Below are 25521 nucleotides of genomic sequence, written 5' to 3'. Positions count from 1 at the left end.
CCATCCTAACTAGCATTACCAAAACCTGCAAGGGTGGAAATGTGGGGGATTAGCATAATGCTAAGTGAATGAATACTATCTAACAGATATCGCATAAGCAACACACATGCAACCATTATCACTAACATGCTAACAACCAACTAGCATACAAGTAAAGATAATACAAGGATCGACGGCTTGTACGAGCACACGACACCTAGCTGATTGGGCTAGTGTCTAACGATAGTCCTTTCCCGCTGAATCAATACATTGACAACATGAATGAACCCAACCTCCCATGACACGGTTGACCTCGTACGAACTTCAAGCTCCCGAGGCCCAGTTGAAAGTCCCCAACCTTCCTAAGCACGGCTGGTGTCAATCACAGTGCGTACATAATATCACACAATCACAGTAGCATGCAATCATCTAACTAGCATGAAAACCATTATCTAAACATGACAATAATATCACAATAAAGCATGGTAATAGAATAAATCACAGTAGCATGACATGCTACTTAAACTCTATCCGGAGATATACCCACTCACCGATTACCAGCTACAGCTCAGTTATCTAACTTCTGAGCTTCTTCATTGTTTTTATAGCCCGGGAACAATATAAACCAAGTTAGTATAGTGCTCTAATCAAAAATAGACACACGGGCAGTATAACGTCCAAAAACTGACACGTTTCATAAAATTTCCCCAAACTGCCCATTTCGGTAGTCTGTCATAAACAGTCGGACGACTGTCTAGACAAACTACCGACTGTCCAAAGACAATCGGCCGACTGTTTAGACAAACTACCGACTGTCTAGACAAACTACCGACTGTCCTCCAAAAGACAAAATATCGACTGTCCAAAGACAATCGTCTCTAGACAAACTACCGACTGTCTAGACAAACTACCGATTATCCTCCAAAAGACAAACTACCGACTGTCCAAAGACAATCGACCGACTGTCTAGACAAACTACCGGCCATCTAGACAAACTACCGACTGTCCAGAGACAGTCGACCGACTGTGTTCTTGAGCTGCAGCAGCAGCAACATTAAGCTTACGAATTTCACCCAAAAATCACCAAATCTCGATCCTGGACTCAATTTTGACCTCAAAACCAACCACATCTTGTTTATAAAATATTTTGGAACATAAACCCACAAGATTTTAACACAAACAACATCAAATTCCAACAATTTGACACCAAAATCACTTTTTGTAAAAACCTAACTAAAAACCCATTTATACACAAATTTGGACATGAAATCAAACGATTCTTACCTTGCTTAGACTCTAGAAATCACTTGCAACAGACTTCTAACTTGAACTAAACACAAAAACGAGATTTGGAGATTAGGGTTTCAAGTGGTTTGGTACGAGTGTGTGTGAGAAATGTCTGGAAGGCAAAATGAGATAAATGATCAGATATTTTACATCTAATGGGTTAAAACTCATACCCTACATCATACGAGTATTTACTAGTCATCTGATATCTTTCATACCTCGTTAGGAGGTCCTAACGGAGTCCAAATTTAATAACAAACCAGTTCTGTAACCTTTGTCACAAACTGGTCTCAACCAAACAATAAAATACACTAAACATATAATTAAAATATAAGCACTTAAAGACACATAATAAAACCCTAAGGGCAAAATAGTCATCTTTTGTCTACCCATGTTTCTGTTTGTTACAATTTTTATTTATTTGTTATATTTAAAAATTAATTCAAGCGTGTCAAAGTTTGAGGTGAAAGTATAAGATATGAAAGCTTTAATCAAAGAAATGTTAAAGTTTTTTTTTTTTTTTTTCTTTTTTTTTTGTTAATGTAGCATTCATGTGAAAGAGAAGAGTTTAATTAATAGATGCTAGGATAGAGAATGAGCTTACTACAAGTTAGAGAAAACAGGTCATTATTGTATACAACTTTCTGTTTTGACAATCAAATTTCCAATTTGTCCTTATATTTGAAGATGTACTCTTTTCTGAAAATGTATAAGTCAAGATAAATGAGAAACATGTCAATTTACTTTTTAAAATGGACCTTCCTTTCAGGATTTCAGTCCAGATCAACATAAAAATAAAAAATAATTCATCTGGTCCTATTTTTTACAAGCCTTTCTCACCATAGTTTTGTTCCTCCATTGTTGAATTCTTGATCTTTTTTCTTTCAGTTTCCAATCATTTAGCTGCATGTAATCGTATGCATATAATCATCATATGTAAAATTTTATAATATTTAACCGTGCAAGCTTGTCTCAATTAATTTCAAACCTTAGATTAAAGATGAATCATCATCATCATTGTCACCATAAATCATCTTACCTCCATTTGTTCATAATCACCTTATGTGTTAATACGGTAATGGCTTTTGATCTTAATACCATAACATTTGATCAAGGCTACGCTCCTCTTTTCAGCGACTTCAATATTGATCGATCTGAAGATGATACAAGTGTTCGTCTCCTTCTCAATCGCCAATCAGGTAACACCGCTCGAATTTTTTATTTTAAACTCAACGAAAAATCATGTTTTTTGTACATTTATAAGATTCTAATTACATTTGTTGAATTAATAACACAGGTTCTGGTATTATATCGACTGATTATTATAATTATGGATTCTTTAGCGCGAAAATCAAATTACCGATGAGGTACACAGCAGGCATTGTTGTTGCATTTTATGTACGTATCCATCATCGTCATGTATGTAGGATTGGTTAATGATTATGAATTGAAACTGCTCATTTGTTCATTACTTAAAACTATTGGTGTAGACATCAAATGTAGATATGTTTCCAAAGACTCATGATGAGTTGGACATGGAGTTTCTGGGTAATGTAAGAGGGAAATCATGGAGGTTTCAGACCAATTTCTATGGTAACGGTAGCACTACTCGTGGACGTGAAGAGAGGTACCGATTATGGTTCGATCCTAGTACCGAGTTTCATCGATATAGCATTCTTTGGACAAGAAACAAGATCATGTAAGTTATCTTGGATTCATTTCTTACTTGGTGGGTATTTGTTTACCTCTTAATTGAATTGTTCATCATTAAACGCTGAACAATTTAATATTTAGCGCACTTATTTTTAAAACAATTTCTTAACTATTAATCATCTAAATTTTTTATAATATTATCTTCAAATCATATTCATAACACTTGACAAATAGATATGTCGAATATTTTATCAATGCGACACTTTAGAAATGTAATTTTACCTCATTCATTTTTGTTTTATTGAAAATGATTATCAAACAACTTATTTTCATTCAGAACTAAGTTTATTAAAAGACTTTGAATCATTCAATTTACGAACCATTCAGCGCTAAATCATTTAGTTTTTTCACACGCAACCTAATTTTTTGTAACAAAAAAAATTACGTGGTACTTTTTTTGGTAGATTTTACATGGACGAAATCCCAATAAGAGAGGTATTGCGCGACGAGAATATGGGAGGTGACTACCCATCGAAGCCCATGTCATCATACGCGACTGTATGGGATGCGTCGTCCTGGGCCACAGGTGGTGGGCGCCACAAAGTAGACTACCGGTTCGAACCTTTTACCTCTGAGTTCCAAGACCTGGTCCTCGAAGGTTGTCCAGTGGACCCCACAGATGCCATTTCCACCAACTGCCATAACACCATTGACGAACTCGAATCATCAGAGTTCGCCATCATCAATCCTAGTCAGCATCAAGCCAAAAAGTGGTTCCGAGAAAAGTACATGTACTATAGTTACTGTTACGATAGGCTAAGGTACCCAACTCCATTGCCCGAGTGTTTATTAGAATCGTCCGAACAAGAACTATTTAACAATAATGGGAGGCTAAAGAGCCCGCAAAAATTTCATCGACGTAGACATCCTCGTCGAAACTCGCAGCAGCCAAATGGGACTGCTGCATATTAGCAAGGTATACATACACCAACTGTAATGTATTTTTTTATGACATGTGCGATAATTGAAGGCCAAAGGAGCAATTGTGTGTATACAAGTAAATTGTGTATTATATATATTATATATCATTAGAACACAAGATAATTGGAGGAAGACTGAAAGAAAAAGGACAATTGTTACTTTTACAGAAAGAATCCCTGCACACACATATTGTTTTCGAGTATGACATCATACAATTTAACAAAGGAGAAATCAACCTTTGCTTTAATCCAAAGGCACGACAAAAGGTCAAACAACAACAATTATGATCACAATGCATATGATAATCGCGACTATCACCAAAAGCAAGCAAGTCTGCACAAAAAGAAGACGTTAAGTTGAAGATTAGAGAAGCTAAACGATAAAAGATAATAAAAGTGAATTAATCACCAAAAAGCAATGTAAACAACATTTTTATTACCATGGAAGAGTTTTTTCTTTGAGTTTTTGATGCTTTCGAAAGGTGAGTTCTTGCTTGTGCAGTTGCAGCATGAGAATTCTCAATGTTGGATCCGATATCATCTTGAAAAATTAACATACTTAGCATGTACGTGAAACACAAGGCAAAAAGAAAAAGAGATGCAATTCATACTCAGACACTTACCGATCATAGCTCCTTGTTCATGAACAAGAACAGCAAGATCTTTGAATATTTCATTAACCTCACCAATTTGATTCTGAATTTCTTGTATTCCTTGTTCTCTTTCTTCAATAATCGCCTCATTGAATGATATCTCATTGTCCAATAGCAAAACCTCCTGTCTGCAAACAGAAAAATTCAAGATTTCAGCACAAAATAACAAAAAAAAACATACCATACTCAAAGATAGATGCTTTTCTTAAATATAGCCAACTGCAAAACACCAACCGCCTAGATTCGACGAGAAGAAGACGCTGTTCTTGATTTTTATCTGCGCTTATATCCATTTCACTGGCTGCATAACTGCACGTATAAGTATAAATAATAGGACTACTGTATGATTTGGGTAAGTATTTATATTCAAATTTCAAATAAATTATAGAACCTAATTATGTAGATACTAGTTACCCTTTAACGTACCTTGATGGAAGAACAGTTTGAGGAACAAGAGGAGTGTATGCTGTCTCCCTTTCAACTGCAAGGCGTTGGGCCTTCTGAAATTCTTTTAAAACTGCTTGAAAATCTTTTGCAAGTTTAGCATCTGTAATTTTTTTGCTTGCCTGAATGAAAAATCAGCAATTAAAGAACATAAGTAAATAAAGATTGGTGTGATTAGGTGTATTAAAAACAGAAAGCTTTATTAGTTTCGTTAGCATCTCAAACGACCATGTAAAAAAATTAATCATGAATATGATGTTAAATGAGTCACTTACACTAACTTCGGCACGATGATCTGTTTCACTAGCTTGTTTAAGTTTATCCGAAGTAACCTTCACCAACTGGCCAACATGTAGTCTCGTCTTGTGCCTATCAATCAAGTACAATCGGTGTTAGAACAATAAACAAGTAACCTAATAACCAATAATCATCAAATAATAGCAATGCTAACAAATGTAATTGAATAAGCAAACATAAAAGACACTACTTTCATGTGCTTTCTATACCTATTAACACCTCTTAACATAAAGAGCCATATTACAAGTTCGAACTCAGAACTATAAAATAAACAATAGGATATCATATGGAACGCAAAGACAACTAACTATACATCACTGAAATCATTAACAGCATTACTTGCCAATCTCGAATTCGGATATCATAAGGGGTGAAATAAATAAGAGGTTTGATGTTGTAGTGCAAGCAACCTTGTGGGTTATTTGCCGTTTTAAAAATGAATTTTTGTTTAATATCAAAAAGCCTAGACGAGATACTTTGAGAGACGATGCTAAACTTCTTTCTTTCATTTGGAAATCTAGTAAAAATAAGAAAAACCCGATTAGATGAATTGACTGGGTTTGCAACCCAAATCTAATCCTAAAGTGGTCAACGTTTTTTTTCGCTTCTAGTGTCTTACTAGTAAGCTAACAATATCATCACGGACGAATTAAAAAAACATAACTTGCCCATCTAAAGTGGTCAAAGTTTCCCCTAATACAAGTCCCAATATTCAGGTCAAGGTTTATCACAAAACAGGTCAACTCCACATACAACTAGAGCTAAAACTTCAAACATATCACATCCACAACTAGTTCATACGAACTCGCTTAAGTCATTTCGCAAGTATCAACTCTTAAAATACACTCATTTACTAGCTCAAGGTGTTCCAAATCAATACCTGCAACAACTCAAATGTTGTAGACTCAACTACATTCAATCACCTTCATCAAATAGCATTTAATTTTTTCTTTAGTTTAGCAAAAATACGCTTGCAACATTAATTTTTAATAAGCCAAAGCTTCCACTACAATTTAAATTATAAATTTTATTTCGAAAACAGCTACTCCATAACCAATTTAAGTTTTTAAAATTCAATTATACCTCAGATACACCTACAATCCTCCAATTACACATAAAACATCTCAAAAATTCAACAATTGATCTAATTATACAGCACATAATTATAAAACACGCAATTCGGATTAACAACAATATAACCTAATTATAATTACAATTGACTAAAAATAAATAAAATTAAAATCTTACAATTTATCACGGAGTTCAGGTGTATCTTTAGGAGTACCAAGGGTATTAACAAGGCGTTGAAAGGTAGAAACAGCAGTATTAATCTGGAAGATTCCAGAAGCTATAGCTTGGGTCGGATCTTGTTGTTTCGTGTATCCATTTCTTTTAGAATTCAATGGACGACCAGATTCAAGATCTTGAAAGCTCATCTTATGTTTTTTATTTTTTTTTATTTTTTTTTTATTTTTTTAATATCTCTCAAATTAAACCCTAAATCCTTGAAATTGAGATACTAAAAAATAAAACTAGAGAGAAAGAGTGAAATTAATTGAGATGCAAAACCCTGAATTTCGATAGGGATGATACGAATTACAGGAATATTTAGAAATTGGATTTTGTGTTGATGAGAATTTTGGGAATTTGGGCGAAAATTAGGGAGATGATTGACGCAAAAGCAAAATAATTTAGAAGGAAAACAAAAAAGGGGTGGGGTAGTTAATCTATCTATATAAATAAATAAATAATATAATATATAAATTATGTTATAATTCAGTAGGTTTATAAGTACCTTTAGTGGCCTAGTTCTTGACTGTAGACTACTAATAACTATATAGAGATAATATGAGAGAATATAAGAGAATATGAGAGAATATATTTAGTGTGTATTTTATAAACTCATAACACACATATTTATACTCAAAAAATCTACTATACAATATCTATAATAATAATAAAATTAACATCCAATTTAACTTTTATAACACTCCCCCTTGGATGACAATTTTATTAGAGAATAACTAGTACTGCCTCGTTAAAAACCTTGCTAAAGAAAACCCATTGGGATAAAACTTTAGCTAAGGGAAAAAAAGTGCAGCATAGAGTTGACTCCCCCTCAAATAGGCAACGCCTAAATTGTTACATCTTCTGAACATGCCTCATGCCAATATTATGAATGTGTGTTCTGAAAATAGCAGTTGGAAGTGCTTTGGTGAAAAGGTCAGCAGAGTTTTTGCTGGACTGAACATATCTCATTTCAATCTGGTTGTCCTTAATGAGATTTTGAGTGTATGAGAATAATCTAGGAGGTATGTGTTTTGTTCGGTCACTTTTGATATACCCTTCTTTCATCTGTGTTATGCAAGCTACATTATCTTCATAGATAGTTGTTGGACTTTTATCGCGTTCTAGTCCACAAGAATCAGTAATGAGTTGTGTCATTGATCTCAACCAAAAACATTCCCGAGTAGCTTCATGTAATGCAATCACTTCGGCATGATTTGATGATGTTGCAACAAGTGTTTGTTTTTGAGAACGCCATGATATTGCGGTACCTCCATTTAGGAATACATATCCATTTTGAGATTTAGCTTTATGTGGATCAGATAAATAACCTGCATTTGCATAACCAACCAAATCTTGTTTCGATTCGTTAGAATAAAATAATCCTAAATCAGTAGTTCCTCGAAGGTATCGAAATATGTGTTTGATCCCATTCCAGTGTCTTTTGGTAGGAGCTGAGCTGAACCTTGCCAACAAATTAACTGCAAAAGAAATGTCAGGTCTTGTACAATTTGTAAGATACATAAGAGCTCCAATTGCACTAAGATATGGTACTTCTGGTCCTAGGATATCTTCATGATCTTCACAGGGACGAAATGGATCAGTGTCAACATTAAGTGATCTAACAATCATAGGAGTACTTAATGGTTTTGCCTTGTCCATATTAAAACGTTTTAAAATCTTTTCAGTATATGTTGTTTGATGTACAAGTAAACCATTAGGCATATGTTCAATTTGTAAACCAAGGCAATACTTGGTTTTTCCGAGATCTTTCATTTCAAATTCTTTCTTTAGAAGTTGAATGGCTTCATGGATCTCTTTATTTGTACCTATGATATTAAGACCATTGACATAAATAACTACGATATATATCTGGTCATTGTTTTCATAATTAAAACACATGTGCAAATAAGTTTATATGTATACACTTTTCTTATCAAGTAATCACTTAATCCGTTATACTATTGTATCAACCCATATAAAAATCTTTGTGATTCAATAGAATACATTTCTTTAGGTTTTGCGTTAGATGTTTCTGATACCTTAAACCCTTCAGGTATATTCATATATATCACTATCAAGTGATCCATATAGATAAGTAGTAACAACATCCATGAGATGCATTTTAGTAACTACCGGGTTGATTAAGTATCTAATAAGTAATTGTATCCATTACATAAGGATAAGTTTTCCTCATAATTCATTTCTGATCTTTGTGGGAAACCTTGAGTTACAAGTCTAGTTTTGCCTTGTATCTTCATTTGCACATTTCTTTTTCGGATAAAAATTCATTTATATCTCATACGTTTCACATCTTTAAAAGTGATAACGATTGATCCGAAAACTTTTCTTTTATTGAGTGATTCTAATTCAGCTCGTATTGCTCCTTTCTGTTGAGCTCAATCATGTCTATTTTGATATTCAATGACAGATTTTGGTTCCAGATCATCATCTTTATTCATGATGTCATTGTAACATTATATGAAAATATCTCATCAAGATTTTTCATTTCATTTCGGTTCCATAATATTGCATAATATATTGCAATTTATGTATTTACATTTATCAATATCCTCTGCAGAAGGAATATTGATTTGTGGTTCTTCTTGAACACTTTTTTTTTACCTCATTATCAGCTGATTTTTCTTTTCTAGGATTTTTATCTTTGGAACCAATTTGTCTTCCACGTTTCAGACGTGGCAAAGACTCATGAGTGACATTATTGCCAGTTTTTGGAATTTTAATTCTAGCTTAAGCATTTACTGCTGGTATATATGATTTAGTCACTCTTTTTGTATCTTTAAATGCATAAAGTAATTAATTTGCAAGTTCTTGCATATGCATTATTTTTGAACTTTCGTTTCGCATTCTTTTGTGCGAGTTCTATATACCTTAATTGATGTTCACATAATGAAGCATCTTTTTATTTATTTTTCATTTCTCCCCCTAATATAGGGAACAATGTTTCATTAAAGTGACAATCAGCAAAATGTGCTGTAAAACATCACCCGTCATGGGTTCAATATATCTTATGATTGAAGATGTTTCATATCCAACATATATTTCCATCCTTCTTTGAGGAATCATTTATTGTGGTGGTGCAATTAAAAATACACTGCACACCCAAATGTTCTAAGATGGAAAATATTTGGCTCTCGACCAAAATTAAGTTGGTAATGGAGAATATTTATGACTTGCACTTGGTTTAATGCGAATTAATGTCGCATCATGTAATTTTACATGTCCCCATATAAATATTGAGAGTTTTGTACTCATTTCCAATTATCTAGTTATTAGCTGCAAGCGTTTATCTATTGATTTAGCTAAACCAATTTTGTTTATGCACATGAGTAACTGAATGTTCAACAACAATCCCTGTAGACATATAATAATCATTCAATACTTGAGATGTTAACTCACCAGCATTATCAAGTCTCATCCTTTTAATGATGTAATCAGAATAATGTGTTCTCAATTTAATAATTTGTGCAAGAAACTTTGCAAATGCCATATTACGGCTTGATAACACACAAACATGAGACCATCCGCTAGATGCGTCTATTAGAATCATGAAATATCAAAATGGTCCACATGATGGATGAATTGGTCCATATATATTCCCTTGAATTCTTTCAAGAAATATTGGTGATTCTTTCTCAATGTGCTTTTCATTAATCACCATATGCACTTTTAATCATATGCGCTGCGCTTTTCATCATATGCGCTTTTTATCATATGCGCTTTTAATCATATACGCGCTTTTTATCATATGCGCTTTTAGGTGCTACATAGATATTTCTCATTATCTGTTATCATTTACTGATAATCATATCCATTATGATATATATATATATATATATATATATATATATCAGAGAAACTCAATTAATTTCTCTTTGATTTTGAGAAAACAAGGCATTATTTATCAGAAAATTTTTACCATTTGGTAATATGAATTTTTGCCTTTTCCGTTCCTTATATCAAGTTTGCAAGACCTGATATAGTATTTATAATTCCTTCATTTGATTTAAATCAATGAAATATTTCTTAGATTTGATCATAGTGTGTATGTTACCATTATCTGCAAACAAGTTACAATCTGAGAAAGAATCGCATTAGAAAGCGACTCAACAATCGTACTAGTAACCTAGTAGCAATAGTCATGATAAGCCCAATTAATCATCATAAAACTGGACTCCACATAAATTTTTTTTTTTTTTTTTTTGCATAAAATAATATATATCAAATATAAGGTAACATTTCAAATATTAAATTACCATGTAAATCGATCTAATATATCAAAGGTCTGTGAATTATATTCACTTGAAAGATATGCATATTAAGTATACAACTAATTTATGTACAGATCAAATATATTTCTAATCTTAAAAGATCATGATGATTATCAATTATGCATTAAATATTAAAATAATCCAACATGCAATTTATCGTGATTTAAAAAAAAATCAAATTGCATCAGTGTATAGCACATATAATCATGTATATGGCGAGAGTTTAAAAGAGTACACCGATCACAAAATAATATGCCAATCTAATCCACTAACTTATTAATCAATTAGATTAATAATAGCATAGGTCATGATATAACAAATTAATATAACCACTTTTTCCAAGTTTCATGTTAGACCAATTAAAAACTTACAAAGTAGCAACCATAACCATGTAGCATATATAATCACAATATATACATATATACATATATAAGTATAAAATTACTTGATGCATACATCAAATACACCAAGTATACTTTGTCTTAAAAAATCATGATTATGATTCATCAATATTCATTCCATAAATAGAATATTCCTAGTCAATACAAAACGTAAATCAATGATTATATTCATCATGCATAAGACTCAAAAATAGTTATTCTATCCGAAGATAACTAGACACAAATATGTTCTATAACATGCTCATATGTAGTCGGTTTATACAATCATACAAGTTAAAACAGTATACCACAATATGATAACATGAGAGTAGCAGATCATAGTATTGCAATATATATATATATATATATATATATATATATATATATATATATATATATATATATATATATATATTTTTTTTTTCTTCTTTTTGGAATAAAATAATATTCACAACTATTTAATTACTTCATAGATCTAATATGTTAATAACTCAAACGAGAAATATCCAGTTTACGACTACATATATATTATAATAATAAAATATATTCAACAACTTAGGTAGAGTTTTGGTATACACAACTTTTGATTTCATAACCTGCTTCATATTATCAAATAAAATATAAATCACATTATACCAATTTTATAGGCTGACTAATCGTTTACATATTCAGTTAACAAAAAAAAAGAATATATTCGGAACTTATGTTCCTTTCTTATTTTAACTTTTAAGATTTACTTTTAATAAAAATACTTTTTCTATTTTAACTTTTAAGATTTACTTTTAATAAAATACAAATTACTTTTTTTTATTTTAACTTTTAAGATTTACTTTTAATAAAAATATAAACTACTTTTTCTTATTTTAACTTTTAAGATTTACTTTTAATAAAAATACAAACTACTTTTTTTATTTTAACTTTTAAGATTTACTTTTAATAAAAATACAAACTACTTTTCTTATTTTAACTTTTAAGATTTACTTTTAATAAAAATACAAACTATTTTTTCTTATTTTAACTTTTAAGATTTACTTTTAATAAAAATACAAACTGCCTTTTCTTATTTTAACTTTTAAGATTATAAATTTAAGAATAAACATTAGTATGCATGAAATAAATAATGATTAATTGCATAAGTAATCATAAATGTTAGATAACATATAAAGACCCCATCGTATTCGTATTGATCGGAATTAATCTCGACCCATGGTACCGTGTTGTCAAATGACGTGTTGCGTACATAAAGTACCGTGTTGTCAAATGACGTGTTGCGTACAATCATGAGGTCTTATTAACATAAATATAAATGTTAGTGAAGTTAATAAGAGTTAGATTACAGAAAATATACTTCAGGAGGTATAACGACCATATATAACTTAAATAACATAAATATAAATGTTAGTGAAGTTAATAAAAATTAGATTACAGAAATATAATTCAGGCGGTATAACCGACCATATATAACTTAAATAACATAAATATAAATGTTAGTGAAGTTAATAAAAGTTAGATTACAGAAATATAATTCAGGCGGTATAACCGACCATATATAACTTAAATAACATAAATATAAATGTTAGTGAAGTTAATAAAAGTTAGATAATTTCTTACCTTGATTAGTGACGTGTGCTTGCTTAGATAAACCTTGATTATACGGAGCACTTCGTGCTGATAACGTGTTATAATTCAGTAGGCTTATAACTACCTTTAGTGGCATAGTTCTTGACTGTAGACTACTAATAAGTATATAGAGAGAATATGAGAGAATATGAGAGAATATGAGAGAATATATTTAGTGTGTATTTTATAAACTCATAACACACATATTTATACTCAAAAAATCTACTATACAATATCTATCTATATATATATAAAAATTGAGTCTAGAAAACTTAAATAGGCCTAATAAATATTCTTTACTCCATATACATTACCATTTATTTATACTATTTACCTCATGAAAGTTACTTTTTATTTATGTTATTTACCATTGAGTAGTGAAATATTAAATAGGTCATAGTAAATATTTAAGAATAACCATAATTTTTTTTTGTATTATTTATGCCTTTTTCCTCTTTAGTTTTTTTAGATATAGTTATCCCTTTTTCCTTTTATATCTCGGATAAAAAAAAAAGTACCAATCTTCTTGCCCGCCCAACAACAGTAAAATTGAGTTAACATTAAGATAGTACATCGAGAACTATAATAAATTAGTCAATGTGGTATATAAGGTGACATTTGTAAAAAGAAACATTTAAACATCTATATATCTTCTTATAATATATAAATTATATAAATAAATAATTGATATTTGTATAATCTATAATTATGAATTATAATAATATTATCTATACAAACATCTGATTTCCATATGATTAGTTTATCTCTTACTAACCTAATAATAAAACCATTCATTTGCATTAAATTAATACTTCTATTTAACTATCACATTGAAAAATGCACTCTCTTAGTATTCTCAAATTTGTAAGTTATATAACCTTTCACTTGAATCTAATTAATAGTCATGCTCAAAGATCATGGTATTAAAATGCACTCTCTCGCATTCTTAAATTTGTAGGTTACCTATCTATACCTATATATATATATATATATATATATATATATATATATATATATTAAGACCATTACATGTAAACAAACATTTTCATATACCTCAAGTTTTAGTTAATAGTTTTTTAGTGTATATTATATTTGTGTGTTGCTTTTGAGTTTATTGAAATTACTATATCTATGTATATATGTTCCGAACTTTGTTTTTTTCATAACTTATGGACTACCACAGATGATGATGGTGAGTAACAAAGAATCAGATGATGTACAATATAATAATCACATTCGAGGTATATCCGCAACAACAAAATTAGTGTATGTGTGTTTCTTTTATTTTTTTAAATTTCATGTGACATTTTTTATTTGTTCTTTTATATTACAGTATGTTATATTATTTATTTTGTTAATTTGTAATTCCCAATATCTATATTTGCATTATTTATAAGTTATATGTTTTCTTTCAAGTTTTTCACTTGAGAACTATTTTGTATTTTACTAACTTTATGTATTTGTAAGATGTCATTATTCTTATGTGTATGTCTACTCTTTTATTTTTTGTTGTAGTTATTAGATATTACTCCGTATATTATTATTCGATATATAAAAGATATTTGAATTTATATGTATAAATCTTCTATCTTTCCATCTATACAAACATTGAGTACATGGTATTATTTATGATTTATCCTCTTCGTTATTAAAATAATATAGTAAACAGAAACATTTTTCTCCAAACTTAAAAATTGAGATGTACCCTAATTATTATTTCTCCATACTAAATTATGGTAAAAAGTAAACAAAAATGATGGTGATAAGGCTTTTAAGTTTCTTAGTATAAGTTATGATAGTTACAAGTTTAATCAAGTTTTAACTTAATTAACGATTTGTTTTACTTTTGAGTTTCTTGCCTTATAGCATTTACGAAAAGATCACTCATGCATTTATAATAGTGGAGTTAAACGTTCTTTCATTTCTGGACATTTGATATAAAATTATGTTTTAACTATATAAAAACTCACTTTGGGTTATGTATGTGTTTAAATCAATCTTCAATACAATTATACAAATTACAAATTCAATGTAAAAACATCCAACTAACAATTTAGATTTTTATTTTATTTATGTCAATGTGTTAGTTTAATTTGTGTGTTACGTACAATGATGTAAGTTTTGAGATTCAAAAGTGAATGAAAATCCTCATGCCATACTAATCAAGTGATTTTTAAAAAAGGTACATAGTGAGAAATAAAATGCAAGCGAAAAAACAATGAATGTGAAAACCAAACAAAAGCTTCGAAATATAAAGGTTATATGGTGATGTGGGTTAAGACGTGCAACGCACGGGCTTTGCCACTAGTAATAATAATAAAATTAACATCCAATTTAACTTTTATAACAAATTTAAATTTAAATTAAATATATTTATATATGACGCCGGCGCGTGTAGGTCAAACCGAGAAGGACACGTCAATCTACTAAAACTATTTATTTTGTGGTTGGTATGTGAACGGCCGACGTATTAGAATTGAAACCGGAATTATCATATGTATGAGGACATACGTTTTAGTTTTACCTACTTTATTTAAATATACTTTTTGAGTTGTGCTTTGGTTTTGCATTATACCATTTTCTAGTGTGTTAAAATGCAAGTTTACACCGGTTGTATGAGGCGTTGAGGGTGGTGTTTTTGCATAGCGTTGTTAAATGTTGAACGACGCATCACACAACTGCTTTTTTACTTCTGATTGGCATTAGAACATTTTGACTAGCCGTGTGAGGCAATAAAAATAAAAATCATTATTATTTAGGTATAAACTACGGAGTAACATCTCTCGCGAAATCGCATAATTTTTTTTTATTTATATTTATTATTAATAGTAACTAATACTATCCAGTAATGGCCGTGTGGTCCGTTCTTCGATGGTGGTTATTTGATCAGGTGGTGGTTCGGTGATTCGATGGTGGTTCGGTGATCTGCTGGTGGTTCGGTGCTTCGCAGGTGATTCGGTGGGCCGGTGGTGGTTCTGCTGTCTAGTAGTGGCCCGGTTGCCCGGTGGTGGTCTGATAGTCTGGTGGTGGTCCGTTGATCCGGGGGTAATCCGGTGATCTGATAGTGTTTCGGTGGTGGTCTAGTTGGTTCGGGGTGGTCCGTTGGTGGTAGGGGTGTTCATCGGTTTGGTCAAAACCGTTTAAACCGAAAATCAAATCGAAACCAATCCAAAAAAATTCAAACCGAATTTATAAAATGGTTTTCGGATCGAGCGAAACTGAAAACCGAATTAAAATTTAGTTTTTCGGTTCAATTTTTGGTTTTGAAATTTCTGAATTTGGTTAATCGAAAACCGAATAAAAAACCGAATTCAATTTCGATATTATTGAATAAATATATTTAGTTATTAATATTATTGTATGTATGTGTTAGATATATAATTTGAGTAGATAATTTACCTTTTCAAGTCAAAGTTTGTTCTCGAATTTGAAATCATATTTATATTATTAATATTAAATCATATTTTTTTAAAATTTCTTTATCTCGACATTCTTATACATGTAAGCAATTCAAATCGATTTTCTCTAGGTTATTGAGTTTGTTTATAGTTTTTATTTTTTATTTATTATTTTATTTTTTATTTTTTAAAAAGTAAACCATTTTCATTAAAACCCAGAGATCACCTCTGCATCTTCTTTTAAGAAAAAGGGGATGCTACATGAAGTTACGACAGGATTCTAACGACTATATCTACAAATAAACGGAATTAACACGAAATTAAATTCAGTCATATTTACTATCCATGATCTGTAAGACCCTGTTGCTGTTTCAGGTCATTGGGACGCCATCCCAAGAATTGGACGCCGTCCTGTCCTTTATTACTGGACGTCATCCAGGATTCTGGACGCCGTCCAGATGAACTGGCGGGCCAGCTGTGCAGTTTTGATATTTTAAGAGGGGTATTTGTGTCTTTTCACTTGTGACCGGATGTGTAGCCATATTATCAGTTTGGGATCCAATTTTGGATCATTTTTCACATCCACAAACACTTCCATTTCATCTTAGAGAGTGAGGGAGATTCTAGAGAAAGATTTGGAGATTTGGAGAAGAAGGAGCTTGAATTGACCAAAAGCCCAAGTGTTAAGGTTGTTCATCTCGCTCTTGGCTACGTTGTGGTAGTGTTGATAAGTTTTAACTCCGAGTTTTTATAAGCTTGATTGTTGTTCATAATTAGGGTTTAAACTTGTTTGTTGTTGAAAGACCCAACTAGTTCACAAATGGGTTTATTGAAGCTAGTTATTGTTGTTGTTGGTGGGTTTTGGGTTGGAAAACTAATTGGCCAAGTTTAAGGCTTTGAATTAGGTATAGTCACTAGGATTAGTGATTATGTTGTAAATGGAACCCAAAGGGGTGTTGTTGAGAGCTTGTTTTAGAAATGGGTCAAAATGGGCTTTGTGTAACTTGTGCTAATAAATGTTTTGAAAGATCAAACATGGGGTTTATTGTGGTATTAGAACATAATCACTAGTTGATGGTGATTATTGGCGGTTTGGGCAAGTTTTGACTTAGCCAAAATAGAAGTAGGTGCAAATGGATCGAAATTGCACTTGTGGTGTTTTGAGTATAAGCTAGAGTGTTTAGCTTATTTGTTTGTGAATTTCTTAGGTGATTTACATTGGTTGATTGGAAGCTCAAGCGGGATTAGCGTTTCAAGTAATCGAGGTGAGTGGAATATTTATACGTATATGTATATAATTTGGTTGTTTGTGTACGACGTGGCGAGTGTTATTGGTAGAATACACTTCTCTTGGGCCACATTGGGACCGGGGTGCGGGATGAGGGTTTAAGTTCGATGCGGCGATACCTCATATGTATGGACTTAAAGTTCGATGATGACGACGCCATACTACTATTGTATTATTCGATGCGGGATGAGGGTTAAAGTTCGATGCGGCGATACCTCATATGTATGGACTTAAAGTTCGATGATGACGACGCCATACTACTATTGTATTATTCGATGCAGGATTAGGGTTAAAGTTCGATGCAGCGATACCTCATATGTATGGACTTAAAGTTCGATGATGACGACACCATACTACTATTGTATTATTCGATGCGGGATGAGGGTTAAAGTTCAATGCGGCGATACCTCATATGTATGGATTTAAAGTTCGATGGGACGATGCCATACCACTATTACGTTGTTCGATGAGGGTTTAAGTTCGATGTGATGATACCTCATATGTATGGATTTAAAGTTCGATATTGACGATGCCATACCACGATTGTTTGTTTGATGAGGGTTTTAAGTTCGATAGTGACGATACCTCATGTATGGATTTAAAGTTCGATATTGACGATGCCATACTACTATTGTATTGCTTGATGAGGGTTTAAAGTTCGATGTGGCGATGCCTCATATGTGGGCTTAAAGTTCGATGAGACGATACCACATGAAGCGTGAAGAGTGGGTTTGAAGTTCGATGAAACGATACCACTCATGGAATTGGAATTGGTACTATTTGATGTTATGAACATCCATGGCTCTTTCAAGGGAATAATCTCCCTCGTGATCTTGTTTTAAGCGGTGGTTTGTACGTATTCATATTTAGCATTGTAATACTGACGTGACCTTTATGTTATCGATGTTGGCTTGTCGTACAATTGAATACGTGATACTATGTTTTGCTAATGACGTGTGTTATTTTGTGTAGGTGAATGCAAGTAATTGAATTATGTATGTATGCGTATAAGTATTGCACTCACTAAGCATTTAGCTTACCCTCCTGTTGTTTACATTTTTAAGTTCGGAGGCGGACGTGGCATGGGTATGCTCGGGATTAGATGATTTCCCTTTTTGATTGCTTGATGGGATTACTTTTGGATTCGGCCTAGGAATTGGGTAGTTTATCCCCAAACATCATGCTCGTAGTTTGTTTGGAAATTAAACTCATGTGGTCGAAAATTGTATTTTGTACGTAATTCGTAAAACGGGCTGATGTGGGCCCGGTGTTGTAAAACTCGCTTTTATTGTGGAAATCTCTTAGTTTTACTTAGTATGAAGTGTTGTGATATTTCGTTTCGTTTAAAAGTGTCGGGAAGCGGGTTTTTCGCTCGCGTAAGTTGGACCCAGGGGGCAAAAATCTGTAGTTCATTTGGACGCCGTCCAAGTGTCTTGGACGCCGTCCCGCCCTTCACAACTGGACGCCGTCCAGATACACTGAACCAAAAAAAAAAATTAGGGCGTGTTTTTGGTTAAACGAGTTTGGGTCGTTACAGGTGGTATCAGAGCATGGTCTAAGGGATTTAGGTGACTTGATAGACTTTTGTGTATGCAATTATGCGGGACTTGTAGGGTTACGGTGTAGTGACCCGAACTTTTCCATGTTTATATATATTAATTGAGATTGATATTTACATGATTAAATGTTTCCAACATGTTAAGCAATCAAACTTGTTAAGACTTGATTAATTGAAATAGGTTTCATATAGACAATTGACCACCCAAGTTGACCGGTGATTCACGAACGTTAAAACTTGTAAAAACTATATGATGACATATATATGGTTATATATATAGTTAACATGATATTATGATAAGTAAACATATCATTAAGTATATTAACAATGAACTACATATGTAAAAACAAGACTACTAACTTAATGATTTTGAAACGAGACATATATGTAACGATTATCGTTGTAACGACATTTAATGTATATATATCATATTAAGAGATATTCGTACATCATAATATCATGATAATATAATAATTTAAAATCTCTTTTGATATTATAAACATTGGGTTAACAACATTTAACAAGATCGTTAACCTAAAGGTTTCAAAACAACATTTACATGTAACGACTAACGATGACTTAACGACTCAGTTAAAATGTATATACATGTAGTGTTTTAATATGTATTCATACACTTTTGAAAGACTTCAAGACACTTATCAAAATACTTCTACTTAACAAAAATGCTTACAATTACATCCTCGTTCAGTTTCATCAACAATTCTACTCGTATGCACCCGTATTCGTACTCGTACAATACACAGCTTTTAGATGTATGTACTATTGGTATATACACTCCAATGATCAGCTCTTAGCAGCCCATGTGAGTCACCTAACACATGTGGGAACCATCATTTGGCAACTAGCATGAAATATCTCATAAAATTACAAAAATATGAGTAATCATTCATGACTTATTTACATGAAAACAAAATTACATATCCTTTATATCTAATCCATACACCAACGACCAAAAATACCTACAAACACTTTCATTCTTCAATTTTATTCATCTAATTGATCTCTCTCAAGTTCTATCTTCAAGTTCTAAGTGTTCTTCATATATTCTACAAGTTCTAGTTACATAAAATCAAGAATACTTTCAAGTTTGCTAGCTCACTTCCAATCTTGTAAGGTGATCATCCAACCTCAAGAAATCTTTGTTTCTTACAGTAGGTTATCATTCTAATACAAGGTAATAATCATATTCAAACTTTGGTTCAATTTCTATAACTATAACAATCTTATTTCAAGTGATGATCTTACTTGAACTTGTTTTCGTGTCATGATTCTGCTTCAAGAACTTCGAGCCATCCAAGGATCCATTGAAGCTAGATCCATTTTTCTCTTTTCCAGTAGGTTTATCCAAAGAACTTAATGTAGTAATGATGTTCATAACATCATTCGATTCATACATTTAAAGCTATCTTATTCGAAGGTTTAAACTTGTAATCACTAGAACATAGTTTAGTTAATTCTAAACTTGTTCGCAAACAAAAGTTAATACTTCTAACTTGACTTTTAAAATCAACTAAACACATTTTATATATCTGTATGATATGCTAACTTAATGATTTAAAACCTGGAAACACGAAAAACACCGTAAAACCGGATTTACGCCGTCGTAGTAACACCGCGGGCTGTTTTGGGTTAGTTTATTAAAAACTATGATAAACTTTGATTTAAAAGTTGTTATTCTGAGAAAATGATTTTTATTATGAACATGAAACTATATCCAAAAATTATGGTTAAACTCAAAGTGGAAGTATGTTTTCTAAAATGGTCATCTAGACGTCGTTCTTTCGACTGAAATGACTACCTTTACAAAAACAACTTGTAACTTATTTTTCCGACTATAAACCTATACTTTTTCTGTTTAGATTCATAAAATAGAGTTCAATATGAAACCATAGCAATTTGATTCACTCAAAACGGATTTAAAATGAAGAAGTTATGGGTAAAACAAGATTGGATAATTTTTCTCATTTTAGCTACGTGAAAATTGGTAACAAATCTATTCCAACCATAACTTAATCAACTTGTATTGTATATTATGTAATCTTGAGATACCATAGACACGTATACAATGTTTCGACCTATCATGTCGACACATCTATATATATTTCGGAACAACCATAGACACTCTATATGTGAATGTTGGAGTTAGCTATACAGGGTTGAGGTTGATTCCAAAATATATATAGTTTGAGTTGTGATCAATACTGAGATACGTATACACTGGGTCGTGGATTGATTCAAGATAATATTTATCGATTTATTTCTGTACATCTAACTGTGGACAACTAGTTGTAGGTTACTAACGAGGACAGCTGACTTAATAAACTTAAAACATCAAAATATATTAAAAGTGTTGTAAATATATTTTGAACATACTTTGATATATATGTATATATTGTTATAGGTTCGTGAATCAACCAGTGGCCAAGTCTTACTTCCCGACGAAGTAAAAATCTGTGAAAATGAGTTATAGTCCCACTTTTAAAATCTAATATTTTTGGGATGAGAATACATGCAGGTTTTATAAATGATTTACAAAATAGACACAAGTACGTGAAACTACATTCTATGGTTGAATTATCGAAATCAAATATGCCCCTTTTTATTAAGTCTGGTAATCTAAGAATTAGGGAACAGACACCCTAATTGACGCGAATCCTAAAGATAGATCTATCGGGCCCAACAAGCCCCATCCAAAGTACCGGATGCTTTAGTACTTCGAAATTTATATCATATCCGAAGGGTGTCCCGGAATGATGGGGATATTCTTATATATGCATCTTGTTAATGTCGATTACTAGGTGTTCACCATATGAATGATTTTTATCTCTATGTATGGGATGTGTATTGAAATATGAAATCTTGTGGTCTATTATTATGATTTGATATATATAGGTTAAACCTATAACTCACCAACATTTTTGTTGACGTTTTAAGCATGTTTATTCTCAGGTGATTATTAAGAGCTTCCGCTGTCGCATACTTAAATAAGGACGAGATTTGGAGTCCATGCTTGTATGATATTGTGTAAAAACTGCATTCAAGAAACTTATTTTGTTGTAACATATTTGTATTGTAAACCATTATGTAATGATCGTGTGTAAACAGGATAATTTAGATTATCATTATTTGATAATCTACGTAAAGCTTTTTAAACCTTTATTGATGAAATAAAGGTTATGGTTTGTTTTAAAATGAATGCAGTCTTTGAAAAACGTCTCATATAGAGGTCAAAACCTCGCAACGAAATCAATTAATATGGAACGTTTTTAATCAATAAGAACGGGACATTTCAGTTGGTATTCGAGCGTTGGTCTTAGAGAACCAGAATTGTGCATTAGTGTGTCTTATCGAGTTTGTTAGGATGCATTAGTGAGTCTGGACTTCGACCGTGTTTACTTGAAAAATGATTGCTTTACAAATTTTGTTGGAAACTATATATTTTTAACATGTGAATATTATGTGATATATTAATCTCTTAACGCGTTTGATATTATATGATAGATGTCTACCTCTAGAACAAGTCCCATTGACTCACCTAATAATAATGAAGAGTCAAATGTAAATTGGAATGATTCATGGACTGATTCACAAGTTCCCGAAGAGGAACCGGAAGAAGAGTCGGAACCGGAAGAAGAATCGGAACCGGAAGAAGAATCGGAACCGGATGAAGAAATAGAACCAGTGGGGGAAATAATAAAACGGTTAAGTAAAAGAAAATCCTCAACTAACCGACCAAGGTTAATTATGGTCAATGGTGTTTCCGCCAAGGAAGCAAAATATTGGGAGGATTACCAATTCTCCGATGAATCGGATTCCGACGAGAATTCCGATGATGTTATAGAAATTACCCCAACTGAATTTAAAAAGGCAAAAGAAAATAATAAGGGAAAGGGCATAAAAATTGAGAAATCTAATTCCAACCCCGATGAACTTTATATGTATCGTCAACCCCCGAAGTCCTTAAGTTGTAACAATGACCCGGGAACCTCTAAACCACCAGGTTTTTCTAAACCAATGTGGAAAACGACGGCTCGTATTAGGGGAACATCATATATCCCTAGAAACTTGGCAAAACGAACCAAAACCAAAGAAGAAGAAACAAGCGAGTCGGAATAAGATAGTTGTATTCGTGTGGTGTAATATATGTAATATAGTGTGCTTATGCTTTATGATATATGTAAAAGTTGCTTGTATTAATAAGTATTTTTTTTATGAATCTAACTCTTGTCTATTTTACAGTATAAAAACACAAAATGGATAGACAACCCAATATTTTAAGAGACCTACCCGGAGACATGATTGATGAAATCTTGTCTAGAGTCGGTCAGAATTCTTCGGCACAACTATTTAAGGCGAGATCAGTTTGTAAGACATTCGAAGAACGTTCCAAGAATGCCTTGGTTTATAAAAGGCTTTCGTTCGAAAGATGGGGGATATCACATTGGAAAATCCATAAGTTACGATGTGTTTACTTTGACGCATATATTGCGGGGAACCCAAATGCTATTTTACGCAATGGGTTAAGAAATTATTTTGACACAATATATCCGAATATTGGACTTCGTGATTTAGAAAAAGCGGCTAACATGCAACATAAAGAAGCATGTTATGCTTACGGATTAGTAATGTTCGCTTCTCACCAAAGTGAGAACAAGAACATCGGGCTACAACTATTAAACAAAACGTTCCCACAAGTGACGGAGTCGGTAATTGGGGTAAGAAATGAGGTTTTTAGATTGTTACGGGACTGTTGGACATTACGTAACCCTCGTCCCTTTGACGACGTTACAACACGCTGTCTTATCAACGGCCATAACGGTTATGTTCCACAAGACCAAGGATGGGAAGTAATCCTAGTAAAACCAGAATGCATGACTTGTTTCTGGACGTATGAATTACCTGTCTTTATTGCCTTTGCTGAACGACTTGTGTACTAGCTAGAATTATCTTCACAACCATCTTGTATCAAATTTATTGTGTGCTATATTTTATGCTATATGTAAAATAAGCGGTATTGTAAGTTTGTAAAATATTGTGTAAAAGTTTGAACGCGAAATATTATTATAATCAGTTTTTCATATAGAATTGTAGTAGTTGAATTGTATATTAGCTACTAAGTATGAACTTAACGGGTATGTACTACCCGAATTTAAACTTATAAAACGCTAATATGAAGAAAAAGCTTTTATAAATGAGTTCATATTATGCTACGAAATACTATTAACTACTCTTAATATTCTGTATGATTAACTTGTTCCATTTGACTATTTTGAAGGAAATGGCACCGACTACTCGACACACCGTGAATATGAATGAAGAGGAATTCCGTACTTTTCTAGCTTCAAACATAGCCGCAGTACAGGCTGCGCTACATACCAACAATAACCTTGGATCTAGCAGTACAGGAAATCGTGTAGGATGCACCTACAAAGAATTCACTGCCTGCAAACCTTTGGAATTTGATGGAACCGAAGGACCGATCGGATTGAAACGGTGGACCGAGAAGGTCGAATCGGTGTTTGCCATAAGTAAGTGTACTGAAGAGGACAAAGTGAAGTATGCTACGCATACCTTCACAGGTTCTGCGTTAACATGGTGGAATACCTATCTAGAGCAAGTGGGATAAGATGATGCTTACGCACTACCGTGGTCAGCATTCAAGCACTTAATGAACGAGAAGTACCGTCCCAGAACTGAGGTCAATAAGCTCAATACAGAACTTAGAGGGTTACGAACCCAAGGATTTGATATTACCACGTACGAAAGACGATTCACAGAATTATGCCTATTGTGTCCGGGAGCGTTCGAAGATGAGGAAGAGAAGATCGACGCGTTTGTGAAAGGATTACGGGAAAGAATCCAAGAAGATATAAGTTCACACGAGCCCGCCTCCATACAACAGGCATGTAGAATGGCTCACAAACTAGTGAACCAGATTGAAGAAAGAATTAAAGAACAGACTGCTGAAGAGGCCAATGTGAAGCAAGTCAAAAGAAAGTGGGAGGAAAACGGTGATAAGAATCACCAATACAACAACAACAGCAATTACAACAATAATCGCAACAATTATCCCAACAATCGCAACATCAATCGCAACTACAACAAACGGCCCAACAACAACAACAACAACAACAACAACATCAACTACAACAATCATCCCAACAACAATAATAACCGCAACAACAACAACAATCAGAAGCAGCTATGCCAAAGGTGTGAAAAGTATCACTAGGGGTTCTGCACCAAATTTTGCAACAAGTGTAAAAGAAATGGTCATAGCGCGGCGAAGTGTGAGGTTTACGGACCAGGGGTTAATAGAACGAAAGGAACAAATGGTGTCGGAACGAGTAATGGCGGAGCAAGTAGTGTCGGAGCAAGTTATGC

At 32.5% G+C, this 25521-nt stretch overlaps 2 protein-coding genes across 2 annotated transcripts; one reads left to right on the top strand and one right to left on the bottom strand.

Moving 5' to 3' along the window:
* Positions 1–2266: 2266 nt before the first annotated feature.
* Positions 2267–3891, top strand: LOC139854939 (probable xyloglucan endotransglucosylase/hydrolase protein 30). The gene is made up of 4 exons (XM_071844209.1): positions 2267–2465; positions 2564–2664; positions 2757–2965; positions 3384–3891. The coding sequence occupies exons 1-4, from the start codon at positions 2267–2269 to the stop codon at positions 3889–3891; spliced, it is 1017 nt and encodes a 338-aa protein (XP_071700310.1).
* A 144-nt stretch (positions 3892–4035) lies between these two features.
* Positions 4036–6987, bottom strand: LOC139852667 (syntaxin-23-like). The gene is made up of 7 exons (XM_071841988.1): positions 6542–6987; positions 5272–5365; positions 4979–5118; positions 4787–4861; positions 4523–4680; positions 4340–4440; positions 4036–4233 (listed from the first exon to the last, which is right to left on the bottom strand). The coding sequence occupies exons 1-7, from the start codon at positions 6727–6729 to the stop codon at positions 4168–4170; spliced, it is 822 nt and encodes a 273-aa protein (XP_071698089.1). The 5' UTR covers positions 6730–6987; the 3' UTR covers positions 4036–4167.
* Positions 6988–25521: the final 18534 nt, after the last annotated feature.

This window comes from Rutidosis leptorrhynchoides, chromosome 6 (genome assembly GCF_046630445.1).
Source record: "Rutidosis leptorrhynchoides isolate AG116_Rl617_1_P2 chromosome 6, CSIRO_AGI_Rlap_v1, whole genome shotgun sequence".
Classification (NCBI taxonomy): Eukaryota; Viridiplantae; Streptophyta; class Magnoliopsida; order Asterales; family Asteraceae; genus Rutidosis; species Rutidosis leptorrhynchoides.
The sequence above is the reverse complement of the archived record's forward strand: the minus strand, read 5'-3'. Positions and strand labels throughout refer to the sequence as shown.

Bases quoted from the DNA above. Each gene is read 5' to 3' on its own strand.
- LOC139852667 (XM_071841988.1), bottom strand. From the start codon at position 6,729: ATGAGCTTTCAAGATCTTGAATCTGGTCGTCCATTGAATTCTAAAAGA. The intron at 4,441-4,522 runs GTAAGTGTCTGA...TAATTTTTCAAG, and splicing joins TGAACAAGGAGCTATGATCG to ATGATATCGGATCCAACATT. The intron at 4,234-4,339 runs GTAATAAAAATG...CTTTTTGTGCAG, and splicing joins AAAGAAAAAACTCTTCCATG to ACTTGCTTGCTTTTGGTGAT.
- LOC139854939 (XM_071844209.1), top strand. From the start codon at position 2,267: ATGAATCATCATCATCATTGTCACCATAAATCATCTTACCTCCATTTG. The intron at 2,665-2,756 runs GTACGTATCCAT...CTATTGGTGTAG, and splicing joins GCATTGTTGTTGCATTTTAT to ACATCAAATGTAGATATGTT. The intron at 2,966-3,383 runs GTAAGTTATCTT...TTTTTTTGGTAG, and splicing joins TGGACAAGAAACAAGATCAT to ATTTTACATGGACGAAATCC.